Source organism: Sinohyriopsis cumingii, chromosome 3 (assembly GCF_028554795.1).
Source record: "Sinohyriopsis cumingii isolate HCF-2022 chromosome 3, ASM2855479v2, whole genome shotgun sequence".
Classification (NCBI taxonomy): Eukaryota; Metazoa; Mollusca; class Bivalvia; order Unionida; family Unionidae; genus Sinohyriopsis; species Sinohyriopsis cumingii.
The window spans coordinates 33,125,752-33,142,960 of NC_142963.1; the positions used below are offsets into that span (position 1 = coordinate 33,125,752).

At 36.8% G+C, this 17,209-nt stretch overlaps 1 protein-coding gene across 1 annotated transcript in view; it reads right to left on the reverse strand.

Moving 5' to 3' along the window:
- LOC149802653 (uncharacterized) overlaps positions 1-17,209 on the reverse strand; it is a 94,899-nt gene that overhangs the window by 51,389 nt on the left and 26,301 nt on the right. Inside the window, exons 3-4 of the mRNA XM_089952014.1 lie at positions 13,642-13,795; positions 12,623-12,713 (exon numbers count right to left, since the gene is read on the reverse strand). Of these exons, the coding sequence (XP_089808140.1) occupies positions 12,623-12,713; positions 13,642-13,795 (245 nt within the window). The remainder of the gene's footprint in view (positions 1-12,622; positions 12,714-13,641; positions 13,796-17,209) is intronic.

Below are 17,209 nucleotides of genomic sequence, written 5' to 3' on the forward strand. Positions count from 1 at the left end.
TAACAATATGTTAGTGAATTTGGTTTATATAAATATAAATGTCACATGATAAAGAATTAAATTCACTAACTCATATACTCTGCTAAGTACAGTAAAACCATGATAACTTTGCCATTAAGTGAAGTAGTAGAGTATATACTTGCTTATAAGTCAAACAACAACAAAAACCCTTATCTGCCATTACAAAATGTCCAGCAGATCTGAGTCTATGTTGTTTGTTCTACTGATTACTCCTACTAAATGTATAGACCCAGATCTGCAGGAGCATTATGCAACAGCAGTCATGGATCTATGCAGTTTGCAGTTGAATCTGACTAATAAGTTAAGTAGATATGGTAAACTGAGCATAATGTGACATACTTATTTCACTCTGGTGATGGATACAGCAAAATTATCAGAGTGAAGGTCATATCTTCCAGGTCATGGTGAAAGATTTCCCCCACCCCACCACTACCAAAATCTGTGCACCTAATAACCATCATAGTAAGCTTTAGAAATTAAGGTAATGAGATAAAATAATATTCCATGGAGTTAACATCCAACAAACATAAATCAAATGTCCACGTCACACTAAAACAGTAGTGTTTTCTGTATGTTTTCCGATATTGGCTGTTCATAGATGCCAATATTTTTAACCAAATAATGTTTGTATGCTTTGCTATTTTTAGACATCATTTTAAAAGAATTTTATTTATGTGTTCAGCTGTAGTTCTACAATGAGAATACATGAGAGAAAGACAAATGCTAAATTCAGAAAGTGGAAGAATAGCTTGCTTATCATCAGAAATAGCCCCTGCAAGTTGCATGTATCACTGAAAATAACCCTGCAAGATCAATGTATCACTAAACATAGCCCCTGCAAGTTAAATGAATCACAAACAATAGCCCTGGCAAGTTACATGAATCAATTATAATAACCCTTCACTTCACATACATCACTGAAAAAAGCCTATGCTAGTTTCATGTATAACTGAAAGTGTCAAAAACTGGGAGAACCATGTGTCACTATTCAATAGCTTTCTGGAATTTATACAATGCAATTCATGGGAAATTTCAATTTGAAAAATATTAGAAGACTATGCCACCATTCACTGAAAGAGAAAGCCATGAAAGTGAAATTCTTAACTCAAAAATGTTATTTAACACAACCAGTGTTGATATTACTGTAACATCTACTGGGTCATGTACTAGTCACATGTCTAGGAACAGTTTTAGCATATAATTATATTTTTTTAGAAAGATAAACACGCACAAAGCACATCCTTATTTCATTTGTTTTATATATTATGACTCTATAAGTATTGGAATGTAACTTACTTTGCTATCAGTCCCATACTTGTTTCAAATGGGGATCAGTTAAATGGTTCCATAAATGACTGGGTGCAGGTTTCCGTCTTATCCATGATGGAGATGTTAAACACGATTTTTTTGATGAAGACATTCACTTTAACAATTTTCTCTTTAAAAGAAAGGATGACACATTCTTCTGTTTTCACAATTGCGATGCTTTATTTATAGGTGATTAAAATAGTTTTAATCAAATGTTATTCAATGTATCAGTGTGAGCAAGCTAATGAATAGTGAAACATGGAACTCCCAATTTTTGACAATTTGTATCACTGTATCACACATGTAGGCCATTCCTTCACTTTCTGAAAGCAGTATTAGTCTGCCTCTTTTGTCATTGTAGAACTGAATTTGTATCAGAAAACATCAGGAGATAAAATTACATGGTATGAATTTTTTTATTTTTCATGCATTCATTTGTTTTTGGACACCAAATGAAATATTTTGGCATGTTTTCAGACAGAGAAAAAAGAAACTATTCTTTGCCATCCAAATACATGCTTATGTGTGAGAGAAAAGAGAGGTAGACTGAAGCAGATTAGGAGATCTGACAAATCTGGCAAGGATTTTTTGACAACAAATGAGGAAGGATATTCAGTGACCCAATATTCAGCAATGCAAATGAACAAAAATTATAACCATTGAAAAAATTTCCATTTTATTAATAATAAAAATAGCGAATCAGTCCTTTCACAGAAACTTGCTGCCATTCATGCTCTCCTTACATGTACCACAGGCAATTTTCTTCATTTCTTATTGAGGCCACTGCCTGAATTTTATTGATAGCAGTCCTTGTTATTGTTGATCTAAGCACTTTAATCATGATGTACTATCACTTGATTTTACTGTTCCAACAGAGTCAGTCCAAATTTTCATCAGAATGGAAAATGTCCTTTCAGTGTCTGTACTGGAATGTGGCAATGTCAATACCATTCTACTGAGTTCAACAGAATGGAAAATGTCCTTTCAGTGTCTGTACTGGAATGTGGCAATGTCAATACCACTTTACTGAGTTCATCAGCATGGAAAATGTCCTTTCAGTGTCTGTACTGGAATGTGGCAATGTCAATACCACTTTACTGAGTTCATCAGAATGGAAAATGTCCTTTCAGTGTCTGTACTGGAATGTGGCAATGTCAATACCATTCTACTGAGTTCAACAGAATGGAAAATGTCCTTTCAGTGTCTGTACTGGAATGTGGCAATGTCAATACCACTTTACTGAGTTCAACAGAATGGAAAATGTCCTTTCAGTGTCTGTACTGTAATGTGGCAATGTCAATACCACTTTACTGAGTTCATCAGCATGGAAAATGTCCTTTCAGTGTCTGTACTGGAATGTGGCAATGTCAATACCATTCTACTGAGTTCAACAGAATGGAAAATGTCCTTTCAGTGTCTGTACTGGAATGTGGCAATGTCAATACCACTTTACTGAGTTCAACAGAATGGAAAATGTCCTTTCAGTGTCTGCACTGGAATGTGGCAATGTCAATACCACTTTACAGAGTTCAACAGAATGGAAAATGTCCTTTCAGTGTCTGTACTGGAATGTGGCAATGTCAATACCACTTTACTGAGTTCCTCAGAATGGAAAATGTCCTTTCAGTGTCTGTATTGGAATGTGGCAATGTCAGTACCACTTTACTGAGTTCATCAGAATGGAAAATGTCCTTTCAGTGTCTGTATTGGAATGTGGCAATGTCAGTACCACTTTACTGAGTTCATCAGAATGGAAAATGTCCTTTCAGTGTCTGTACTGGAATGTGGCAATGTCAATACCACTTTACTGAGTTCAACAGAATGGAAAATGTCCTTTCAGTGTCTGTACTGGAATGTGGCAATGTCAGTACCACTTTACTGAGTTCATCAGAATGGAAAATGTCCTTTCAGTGTCTGTACTGGAATGTGGCAATGTCAATACCACTTTACAGCGTTCAACATAATGGAAAATGTCCTTTCAGTGTCTGTACTGGAATGTGGCAATGTCAATACCACTTTACTGAGTTCATCAGAATGGAAAATGTCCTTTCAGTGTCTGTACTGGAATGTGGCAATGTCAATACCACTTTACTGAGTTCAACAGAATGGAAAATGTCCTTTCAGTGTCTGTACTGGAATGTGGCAATGTCAATACCACTTTACTGAGTTCAACAGAATGGAAAATGTCCTTTCAGTGTCTGTACTGGAATGTGGCAATGTCAATACCACTTTACTGAGTTCAACAGAATGGAAAATGTCCTTTCAGTGTCTGTACTGGAATGTGGCAATGTCAATACCACTTTACTGAGTTCATCAGAATGGAAAATGTCCTTTCAGTGTCTGTACTGGAATGTGGCAATGTCAATACCATTCTACTGAGTTCAACAGAATGGAAAATGTCCTTTCAGTGTCTGTACTGGAATGTGGCAATGTCAATACCACTTTACTGAGTTCAACAGAATGGAAAATGTCCTTTCAGTGTCTGTACTGGAATGTGGCAATGTCAATACCACTTTACTGAGTTCAACAGAATGGAAAATGTCCTTTCAGTGTCTGTACTGGAATGTGGCAATGTCAATACCACTTTACTGAGTTCATCAGAATGGAAAATGTCCTTTCAGTGTCTGTACTGGAATGTGGCAATGTCAATACCATTCTACTGAGTTCAACAGAATGGAAAATGTCCTTTCAGTGTCTGTACTGGAATGTGGCAATGTCAATACCACTTTACTGAGTTCAACAGAATGGAAAATGTCCTTTCAGTGTCTGTACTGGAATGTGGCAATGTCAATACCACTTTACTGAGTTCATCAGCATGGAAAATGTCCTTTCAGTGTCTGTACTGGAATGTGGCAATGTCAATACCACTTTACTGAGTTCAACAGAATGGAAAATGTCCTTTCAGTGTCTGTACTGGAATGTGGCAATGTCAATACCACTTTACTGAGTTCATCAGAATGGAAAATGTCCTTTCAGTGTCTGTACTGGAATGTGGCAATGTCAATACCATTCTACTGAGTTCAACAGAATGGAAAATGTCCTTTCAGTGTCTGTACTGGAATGTGGCAATGTCAATACCACTTCACTGAGTTCAACAGAATGGAAAATGTCCTTTCAGTGTCTGTACTGGAATGTGGCAATGTCAATACCACTTTACTGAGTTCAACAGAATGGAAAATGTCCTTTCAGTGTCTGTACTGGAATGTGGCAATGTCAATACCACTTTACTGAGTTCAACAGAATGGAAAATGTCCTTTCAGTGTCTGTACTGTAATGTGGCAATGTCAATACCACTTTACTGAGTTCATCAGAATGGAAAATGTCCTTTCGGTGTCTGTACTGGAATGTGGCAATGTCAATACCATTCTACTGAGTTCAACAGAATGGAAAATGTCCTTTCAGTGTCTGTACTGGAATGTGGCAATGTCAGTACCACTTTACTGAGTTCAACAGAATGGAAAATGTCCTTTCAGTGTCTGTACTGGAATGTGGCAATGTCAATACCATTCTATTGAGTTCAACAGAATGGAAAATGTCCTTTCAGTGTCTGTACTGGAATGTGGCAATGTCAATACCATTCTACTGAGTTCAACAGAATGGAAAATGTCCTTTCAGTGTCTGTACTGGAATGTGGCAATGTCAATACCACTTTACTGAGTTCATCAGAATGGAAAATGTCCTTTCAGTGTCTGTACTGGAATGTGGCAATGTCAATACCATTCTACTGAGTTCAACAGAATGGAAAATGTCCTTTCAGTGTCTGTACTGGAATGTGGCAATGTCAGTACCACTTTACTGAGTTCAACAGAATGGAAAATGTCCTTTCAGTGTCTGCACTGGAATGTGGCAATGTCAATACCACTTTACAGAGTTCAACAGAATGGAAAATGTCCTTTCAGTGTCTGTACTGGAATGTGGCAATGTCAATACCACTTTAGTGAGTTCATCAGAATGGAAAATGTCCTTTCAGTGTCTGCACTGGAATGTGGCAATGTCAATACCACTTTACTGAGTTCATCAGAATGGAAAATGTCCTTTCAGTGTCTGTATTGGAATGTGGCAATGTCAATACCACTTTACTGAGTTCATCAGAATGGAAAATGTCCTTTCAGTGTCTGTACTGGAATGTGGCAATGTCAATACCATTCTACTGAGTTCAACAGAATGGAAAATGTCCTTTCAGTGTCTGTACTGGAATGTGGCAATGTCAATACCACTTTACTGAGTTCAACAGAATGGAAAATGTCCTTTCAGTGTCTGTACTGGAATGTGGCAATGTCAATACCACTTTACTGAGTTCATCAGAATGGAAAATGTCCTTTCGGTGTCTGTACTGGAATGTGGCAATGTCAATACCATTCTACTGAGTTCAACAGAATGGAAAATGTCCTTTCAGTGTCTGTACTGGAATGTGGCAATGTCAATACCACTTTACTGAGTTCAACAGAATGGAAAATGTCCTTTCAGTGTCTGTATTGGAATGTGGCAATGTCATTACCACTTTACTGAGTTCATCAGAATGGAAAATGTCCTTTCAGTGTCTGTATTGGAATGTGGCAATGTCAGTACCACTTTACTGAGTTCATCAGAATGGAAAATGTCCTTTCAGTGTCTGTACTGGAATGTGGCAATGTCAATACCACTTTACAGAGTTCAACAGAATGGAAAATGTCCTTTCAGTGTCTGTACTGGAATGTGGCAATGTCAATACCACTTTACTGAGTTCAACAGAATGGAAAATGTCCTTTCAGTGTCTGTACTGGAATGTGGCAATGTCAATACCACTTTACTGAGTTCAACAGAATGTAAAATGTCCTTTCAGTGTCTGTACTGGAATGTGGCAATGTCAATACCACTTTACTGAGTTCAACAGAATGGAAAATGTCCTTTCAGTGTCTGTACTGGAATGTGGCAATGTCAATACCACTTTACTGAGTTCAACAGAATGGAAAATGTCCTTTCAGTGTCTGTACTGGAATGTGGCAATGTCAATACCACTTTACTGAGTTCATCAGAATGGAAAATGTCCTTTCAGTGTCTGTACTGGAATGTGGCAATGTCAATACCACTTTACTGAGTTCAACAGAATGGAAAATGTCCTTTCAGTGTCTGTACTGGAATGTGGCAATGTCAATACCACTTTACTGAGTTCAACAGAATGGAAAATGTCCTTTCAGTGTCTGTACTGGAATGTGGCAATGTCAATACCACTTTACTGAGTTCAACAGAATGGAAAATGTCCTTTCAGTGTCTGTACTGGAATGTGGCAATGTCAATACCACTTTACTGAGTTCAACAGAATGGAAAATGTCCTTTCAGTGTCTGTACTGGAATGTGGCAATGTCAATACCACTTTACTGAGTTCATCAGAATGGAAAATGTCCTTTCAGTGTCTGTACTGGAATGTGGCAATGTCAATACCATTCTACTGAGTTCAACAGAATGGAAAATGTCCTTTCAGTGTCTGTACTGGAATGTGGCAATGTCAATACCACTTTACTGAGTTCAACAGAATGGAAAATGTCCTTTCAGTGTCTGTACTGGAATGTGGCAATGTCAATACCACTTTACTGAGTTCATCAGCATGGAAAATGTCCTTTCAGTGTCTGTACTGGAATGTGGCAATGTCAATACCACTTTACTGAGTTCAACAGAATGGAAAATGTCCTTTCAGTGTCTGTACTGGAATGTGGCAATGTCAATACCACTTTACTGAGTTCATCAGAATGGAAAATGTCCTTTCAGTGTCTGTACTGGAATGTGGCAATGTCAATACCATTCTACTGAGTTCAACAGAATGGAAAATGTCCTTTCAGTGTCTGTACTGGAATGTGGCAATGTCAATACCACTTCACTGAGTTCAACAGAATGGAAAATGTCCTTTCAGTGTCTGTACTGGAATGTGGCAATGTCAATACCACTTTACTGAGTTCAACAGAATGGAAAATGTCCTTTCAGTGTCTGTACTGGAATGTGGCAATGTCAATACCACTTTACTGAGTTCAACAGAATGGAAAATGTCCTTTCAGTGTCTGTACTGTAATGTGGCAATGTCAATACCACTTTACTGAGTTCATCAGAATGGAAAATGTCCTTTCGGTGTCTGTACTGGAATGTGGCAATGTCAATACCATTCTACTGAGTTCAACAGAATGGAAAATGTCCTTTCAGTGTCTGTACTGGAATGTGGCAATGTCAGTACCACTTTACTGAGTTCAACAGAATGGAAAATGTCCTTTCAGTGTCTGTACTGGAATGTGGCAATGTCAATACCATTCTACTGAGTTCAACAGAATGGAAAATGTCCTTTCAGTGTCTGTACTGGAATGTGGCAATGTCAATACCATTCTACTGAGTTCAACAGAATGGAAAATGTCCTTTCAGTGTCTGTACTGGAATGTGGCAATGTCAATACCACTTTACTGAGTTCATCAGAATGGAAAATGTCCTTTCAGTGTCTGTACTGGAATGTGGCAATGTCAATACCATTCTACTGAGTTCAACAGAATGGAAAATGTCCTTTCAGTGTCTGTACTGGAATGTGGCAATGTCAGTACCACTTTACTGAGTTCAACAGAGTGGAAAATGTCCTTTCAGTGTCTGCACTGGAATGTGGCAATGTCAATACCACTTTACAGAGTTCAACAGAATGGAAAATGTCCTTTCAGTGTCTGTACTGGAATGTGGCAATGTCAATACCACTTTACTGAGTTCATCAGAATGGAAAATGTCCTTTCAGTGTCTGTACTGGAATGTGGCAATGTCAATACCACTTTACTGAGTTCATCAGAATGGAAAATGTCCTTTCAGTGTCTGTATTGGAATGTGGCAATGTCAATACCACTTTACTGAGGTCATCAGAATGGAAAATGTCCTTTCAGTGTCTGTACTGGAATGTGGCAATGTCAATACCATTCTACTGAGTTCAACAGAATGGAAAATGTCCTTTCAGTGTCTGTACTGGAATGTGGCAATGTCAGTACCACTTTACTGAGTTCAACAGAATGGAAAATGTCCTTTCAGTGTCTGTACTGGAATGTGGCAATGTCAATACCACTTTACTGAGTTCATCAGAATGGAAAATGTCCTTTCAGTGTCTGCACTGGAATGTGGCAATGTCAATACCACTTTACTGAGTTCATCAGAATGGAAAATGTCCTTTCAGTGTCTGTATTGGAATGTGGCAATGTCAATACCACTTTACTGAGTTCATCAGAATGGAAAATGTCCTTTCAGTGTCTGTACTGGAATGTGGCAATGTCAATACCATTCTACTGAGTTCAACAGAATGGAAAATGTCCTTTCAGTGTCTGTACTGGAATGTGGCAATGTCAATACCACTTTACTGAGTTCATCAGAATGGAAAATGTCCTTTCAGTGTCTGTATTGGAATGTGGCAATGTCAATACCACTTTACTGAGTTCATCAGAATGGAAAATGTCCTTTCGGTGTCTGTACTGGAATGTGGCAATGTCAATACCATTCTACTGAGTTCAACAGAATGGAAAATGTCCTTTCAGTGTCTGTACTGGAATGTGGCAATGTCAATACCACTTTACTGAGTTCAACAGAATGGAAAATGTCCTTACAGTGTCTGTACTGGAATGTGGCAATGTCAATACCACTTTACTGAGTTCATCAGAATGGAAAATGTCCTTTCAGTGTCTGTACTGGAATGTGGCAATGTCAATACCACTTTACTGAGTTCATCAGAATGGAAAATGTCCTTTCAGTGTCTGTATTGGAATGTGGCAATGTCAATACCACTTTACTGAGTTCATCAGAATGGAAAATGTCTTTTCAGTGTCTGTACTGGAATGTGGCAATGTCAATACCATTCTACTGAGTTCAACAGAATGGAAAATGTCCTTTCAGTGTGTGTACTGGAATGTGGCAATGTCAATACCATTCTACTGAGTTCAACAGAATGGAAAATGTCCTTTCAGTGTCTGTACTGGAATGTGGCAATGTCAATACCACTTTACTGAGTTCAACAGAATGGAAAATGTCCTTTCAGTGTCTGTACTGGAATGTGGCAATGTCAATACCACTTTACTGAGTTCAACAGAATGGAAAATGTCCTTTCAGTGTCTGTACTGGAATGTGGCAATGTCAATACCACTTTACTGAGTTCATCAGAATGGAAAATGTTCTTTCAGTGTCTGTACTGGAATGTGGCAATGTCAATACCATTCTACTGAGTTCAACAGAATGGAAAATGTCCTTTCAGTGTCTGTACTGGAATGTGGCAATGTCAATACCACTTTACTGAGTTCAACAGAATGGAAAATGTCCTTTCAGTGTCTGTACTGGAATGTGGCAATGTCAATACCACTTTACTGAGTTCAACAGAATGGAAAATGTCCTTTCAGTGTCTGTACTGGAATGTGGCAATGTCAATACCACTTTACTGAGTTCATCAGAATGGAAAATGTTCTTTCAGTGTCTGTACTGGAATGTGGCAATGTCAATACCATTCTACTGAGTTCAACAGAATGGAAAATGTCCTTTCAGTGTCTGTACTGGAATGTGGCAATGTCAATACCACTTTACTGAGTTCATCAGAATGGAAAATGTCCTTTCAGTGTCTGTACTGGAATGTGGCAATGTCAATACCACTTTACTGAGTTCAACAGAATGGAAAATGTCCTTTCAGTGTCTGTATTGGAATGTGGCAATGTCAATACCACTTTACTGAGTTCATCAGAATGGAAAATGTCCTTTCAGTGTCTGTACTGGAATGTGGCAATGTCAATACCACTTTACTGAGTTCATCAGAATGGAAAATGTCCTTTCAGTGTCTGTACTGGAATGTGGCAATGTCAATACCATTCTACTGAGTTCAACAGAATGGAAAATGTCCTTTCAGTGTCTGTATTGGAATGTGGCAATGTCAATACCACTTTACTGAGTTCATCAGAATGGAAAATGTCCTTTCGGTGTCTGTACTGGAATGTGGCAATGTCAATACCATTCTACTGAGTTCAACAGAATGGAAAATGTCCTTTCAGTGTCTGTACTGGAATGTGGCAATGTCAGTACCACTTTACTGAGTTCAACAGAATGGAAAATGTCCTTTCAGTGTCTGTACTGGAATGTGGCAATGTCAATACCACCTTACTGAGTTCAACAGAATGGAAAATGTCCTTTCAGTGTCTGTACTGGAATGTGGCAATGTCAGTACCACTTTACTGAGTTCATCAGAATGGAAAATGTCCTTTCAGTGTCTGTATTGGAATGTGGCAATGTCAGTACCACTTTACTGAGTTCATCAGAATGGAAAATGTCCTTTCAGTGTCTGTATTGGAATGTGGCAATGTCAGTACCACTTTACTGAGTTCATCAGAATGGAAAATGTCCTTTCAGTGTCTGTACTGGAATGTGGCAATGTCAATACCATTCTACTGAGTTCAACAGAATGGAAAATGTCCTTTCAGTGTCTGTACTGGAATGTGGCAATGTCAATACCACTTTACTGAGTTCAACAGAATGGAAAATGTCCTTTCAGTGTCTGTACTGGAATGTGGCAATGTCAATACCACTTTACTGAGTTCATCAGAATGGAAAATGTCCTTTCAGTGTCTGTACTGGAATGTGGCAATGTCAATACCACTTTACTGAGTTCATCAGAATGGAAAATGTCCTTTCAGTGTCTGTACTGGAATGTGGCAATGTCAATACCACTTTACTGAGTTCATCAGAATGGAAAATGTCCTTTCAGTGTCTGTACTGGAATGTGGCAATGTCAATACCACTTTACTGAGTTCAACAGAATGGAAAATGTCCTTTCAGTGTCTGTACTGGAATGTGGCAATGTCAATAACATTCTACTGAGTTCAACAGAATGGAAAATGTCCTTTCAGTGTCTGTACTGGAATGTGGCAATGTCAATACCACTTTACTGAGTTCAACAGTAAGTTCTCTCCCACTATCTTAATGTCATGAACCTCTCAGAGAGTTCATCACTGCAATACAAAATGCAAAACATTAAAACTTTGAAATTGAATACCATGGACTGATGGATATACAATACTTAAATTCAAATATTATAATATAAGGCAACTCTGTTTATTTGTTTTAAACTTTTTTTTATGCCACATTTAGGATATCATGAAAGATTACATGTCCATGCATTCTTATTGTTAGAACAAAATTACCTCCCATTCTGAAGAATGGTCACTGAACTCACCTAGAGTTGATGGAATTGGCCCAAGGGAGATTTCTATCCCTGAAATATTGTAAACTCTTTTGCTGTGGTTTTATAAGGCTTAAATCCAGAAAGTAATCATCCATCAATACAATTCTTTTGGAATATTATAGCAACAGTTTAAACACTAACTGCTTGATGAAAATTTTCCTTTAAATTTACCTGTCATTTGCTTTTAATTTCCAATTACTGGTAGGGGCCTATAACACCATTTCATTGTCCAGCTATCAACAGCTGATAATTATCAATATCAATCTTGCTAGATAAGTCAATCTACTGACCTGATCAGTTCTATTGCACTTCCAAGCCTCTAATCATGTTTTAATATCGGTAAGATTGTCCACATGAAGCAATGATGCATATAACATCACTATCACCATCCTTTAACATTAACAATTGAATTCAGAAAACGATTATCATTTTATAGTATTACAGATGAAGGCAAAGACCTCTTTCATTCCAAGCATAATGGATTAATTTCTGCACTGTATCCATATAATACATATTATTAATATTGTTATTACACAATCGTGATTATGATTTCTTATGAAAAATAAAACAGTTCAACTTTAGTAATACTTACATGGATATTTTTATTCAGTCCTGCAAAAATGAGTTGTGCTGATCTAATGTTACAAGCTGGTATTCAACTGGAATCTTGTGGATATCCTATTTCATCCTTGTCAAAAACACAAACTAAGAGTGTCAGCATTTTATTATTCCTTTCATCATTTGACTCATCAATGAAATAGGTGAATTTTTCATTTATGGCACATGTCTGAATTTCCCATCCCAGTGAGGACCCAAAGCTTGGGTCACAGTGTGAGTAGTTGATGCACCTGTTATGAGTGGAGAATCAAACATGCCATAAGCCAGTGGTTCCCAACCTTTTTTGGCTATGACCTTAAAAAATAGTTTTTCTGGGCCTCATGACCCCAAAACCATGTTCTGAGTGACCCTCCATGACCTCTAGAACATGGCAGCTTAGGGATTGGGAACCCCTGCCCTAGGGATTGTATCTCATTTTAAAGCTGAATAATATCTGTACAGATGACTTTTACTAAATTTACTAAAGGCATCACTAACCTTTGTTCCAGAAGTGGGCAGTGATTTTCTGAACTGGGAATCCAGTCTCAGCAAGTTCTATGGCTGGCTGCAGAAGCTTGGACAGCTGGAACTGAAGCAAGCAAACCAAAATGTGCAAACTGCTGAACTTCTTTTCAAGAACAAATAATTATCCCATGAGAGGTTGAAACTTAATTGTAAGTCACCCTCTGTCTTACATAAATGTAATAATCTTTATTTTTTAAAAAAAGCATTTTTCTACTACAAACCCTCCCCCCCCCCTTTTCCTCAACTATATATAACAAGAGTGATATGAATGACACATTATACCTTATGTTTATAAGTCACTTATGTAGGCACTAGTTAAATCTGGAAATCACTGAATACATCTCAATGATCTTGAACTTAGATCACCAAAGATGGTGTGCCTTTGGTCAAGATAGACAGTCTTGAACTAAATTTACTGTGCAGAAATAGAAACACTTTCTACTAACAACACCTACCAGTCCATCCACAAGGTATGGCTAACAAAACAGTCTAGAACAAAAGTTATTGTGCAAAAACCCATTCTTTAGTCATAATGACCATGACCTTTGAACTTTCGATCCAAAAGTCAACAGGTTCCTTTTTTCAAAACCTTAAATGCAAAATTGACTATTCTTCTTTCAGTGACCTTCAAGAGGCTGCTCTCTTTGCTGAAATACAACCATCCGCAAACTTTGGTGAAAGTACATGGTCAAAAACTGATGTTTTTTTTTTAAACACAGAAACCATATATCAGGTTTCAGCTACAGTGACTTTGCCCCCAACATTTTGGCACAAAATCAGCAGGTTATTTTCTTACTTTGAGTTCAAACCATCCACAGAGTTTAGGTTTGGGATGCAGAACTCAAGCTTTTATAATGAAACCTTTCTCTCTTTTCTTCTCACAATGACCTTGACCTCTGATCTCAAAATTTGGCAAGCTTCTTTCTTACCCTAAGTGCAAGTCATCCACTGGAAATGAATCTGAAAGGATGGATCTGATGCCAAATTCTTACCTTTCCACTGCCAAATTTCTCTACTGCATCGACCCAAGCAGCTGCTGCCCCTGGTACTGTGACCGAGTGTCCATGTCTGACTGGTATTGGGTTGCCAGTGTCAAATCCATCCCTCTTGACCCTCTCCAGACTCAATGCAGCAGGAGATCTCCCACTGAAATAAAGTTGTATTTTTATAAACTGAAATCACATCTGCTTTAGCAACCATGTGCAAATAACAACCACTTATTTATAAAGGTCAAGGACATGAAATATATTCCTTACATAAAAGATATAGATGTAATCTCCAGTATGTAATAAAAATTTATTCATACAAAAGCCATGTCATTTATGCAAATCCCACCCAAATATTAAAAATAAATTTTACTGTACATTTATATATATATATATATATATATATATATATATATATATATAATTAATAAATGCATGCAATGATTTATAAAGTTTAAACCTTTTCTCTAAAATAAATTATTACTAATTTACTTATCAAAGGTTCTGGTAATAAACATTTTTTAAACCTAAATACTGTCATTTAAGGAAATTTTGATCTGAATGATCACTGAATTTACCCAAAATTATGTGAAAATTGTATATATATATATATATATATATATATATATATATATATATATATATATATATATATATATATACAAGTCAAGATCATTGGAATCAGTGATGCAGAAGTATAAAATTTATTGGAAGTTCCTGCCTCAATGATAGCCATGTGCGTGTTGATTTACATGTCTTACCGATTTGTAAACCTTTACTAGCATTAATCTAACCTTGCCCATTCGAACATATAAACACCGCAGTCTTAATATACTTACATAAAATAAGTGATGATAGACACTAGTTTGACTACTGTAATGAATATAATTTTTGGTAACCTTTAACTTTTCATGCAATGTTCACCCATTTGTTCCATATTGTTGTTTGCTGAATTTTCATACACTGCATATATGTTCCATCAGAGTAGTGATTTATTTAAATTTATAAAATGTGTGTGAATTCACCTTGACAACAGTTAACATCTACAATCTAAAAAACTCCGGCTTCAAATAAAATATGTGTAATACGATTAAATCATCTACATATAGAGACCACACTACATCCCACCTTTTTCCTAAGCCTGACTCTTAAGGAAATTAACACTGTTTACTAATCAATGTTTATTGTTTTCAATTAGTTTTCTGGACTTGTACTGCCTGATATGTATTTTTAATATATTTTTTGGTCTCATCTATGTTTATCTATGTTAATGTATATGGTAGTGTAATGCCTGGTTGTTGTTGTTGTTGTTGTTGTTGTGGGGTTTAACGCCATTTTTCAGCACACGATAGGCTATATATGGCGGCCAGTATTAATGGTGGAGGAAGAACCCGGGAAAACCCTGGAAAGAACCACCGACCCATGAGAAGCTACTGGCAAGCTTTCTCACATACCACATTGGCTGAATCTTAGACTCGAACTGCTGCAGACAGAGGTGAGATGGCAGTGATCCGTAACAAAGAGCGCTTTAGACCACTCGGCCACTCGGGGCACCGTAATGCCTGGTACCGCACACTTTGTTTATAAATTATGAAATATAATTAGTAAATTTGTGAATTTATTTTATATGTTTATACTAGACCAAAGAACAATAATAAAATTTTATAATCAATTAAGTTGAGTAAACTAAATGTGTCGAGTGATCTTTAGTGTAATTACAGTCTAACACTGAAGACTACACTCACTGGCATGTAACTTAATAACAGTTGGAAAGATTTACCTTTCCTATGCATAACAAGATGGTATATCATGTCCTTGTTTGAAATATAACTTCTGAACTAATTACAATACTTTAATGAAATGTTGCCTAAGTACATACTTGACAAGATGGTACGTCATGTCCTTGTCTGAAATATAACTTCTGAACTAATTACAATACTTTAATGAAATGTTGCCTAAGTACATACTTGACAAGATGGTACGTCATGTCCTTCTCTGAAATATAACTTCTGAACTAATTACAATACTTTAATGAAATGTTGCCTAAGTACATACTTGACAAGATGGTACGTCATGTCCTTGTCTGAAATATAACTTCTGAACTAATTACAATACTTTAATGAAATGTTGCCCAAGTACATACTTGACAAGATGGTACGTCATGTCTTCTCTGAAATATAACTTCTGAACTAATTACAATACTTTAATGAAATGTTGCCCAAGTACATACTTGACAAGATAGTGTGTCACACACTAACTGGCACACCCCATGTCTTGAAGTCAAAGTCATGACTGAAGGCAAAATGTAATTCTGCATCTATTTTAAATATAATATTTAAGCACTGAAAAACATAAACCAATTATCAGTCATGTTTAGACAGTGTGTCACATACCATAGCCATATCTCTGAGATCAATGTGATAGATGTGACAAGAAAAAATGTAACTGTAACTTTTATTCTTGTCCAGTGTCTAATTTTTGAAGCAGTTAAGATATTTTAATGAAACTTTGTAAATCATGACATAACAGCCCATCCCCCAGCATGAAGGTACAGGTCATGGCAAGGAAAAATATAAATCAGTGAGCTCAATCAACATACAAACACAACTTCTGAGATGATGAAGTTATCTAAATAAACTTCATCCTGTTATATATCTTAACTTGATAGTGTTTTGCATGTTCATTCACACTCCAGCCTTTCAACGTTGAGGCTTAACCAAGGTGTAATATGAGTCAGCGACCTGTTTTCTAATTCTAGAAGTCACCTTTTAACCTCTTATTATACTCTAAGGGTCCCCCGCTGGCTGAGTGTTCTAAAGTGCTTACCTTTACCAAACACTACCGATCACCTCTGTCCATGTGGGTTTGAGTCTCCAGCCTGGCTAATATGGTTATGTGAGAAAGCTGCCAGTAGCTTCCTGTGGGTCAGTGTTCTTAAAGACTGGGTCCTTCCTCCAGCAGCAACCCCAGAATTTTTTATTTGAAATATGACAATCAAAAGTTAGTAAATCTTGCTTACTAACTTTTTCCCTCATTCCTTACATACCTGTAACAAATATTATTAGATCCAAACCGTAATTTTACCTTTTTCCTTTCCAGAATTCATCTTAATCATATGAAAGCTTGGCACTGCTCTTAAGTGTATTTGATTAAATTGAATCAGGGTCAAAAGTCGACCTTAAAGGGGACCAGAAACCAATGGAAATATAGAATAATAATAAAATCACTATAGATAAAAACCTTATTCTGAAGTATCATCTGCGACCGTAATGCCAATATTTAAATATTGGCCTATCTTCTAGAAGCTGAATTTCTGTGACCTCGTATGAAACATTTTCGTGCCTATTCAGTTACTTTCGTGATGTGACTTCATAGTAGCGAATCCAGCATTCCGACATGCAGTTGCCAGAGTAAAAGTCAATGCCGTTTTGCATTGTTTACGGGTGTGCTCATTAAGAAAAGGCTGTGGAAAACATTATTTTTTCTTTTCCAAAAGATAAAGACATAAAGAAAGTATGGATACATTACTGTGAGTCGATTTCAAAGAAACACCATACATTACATTTCTCAAAGG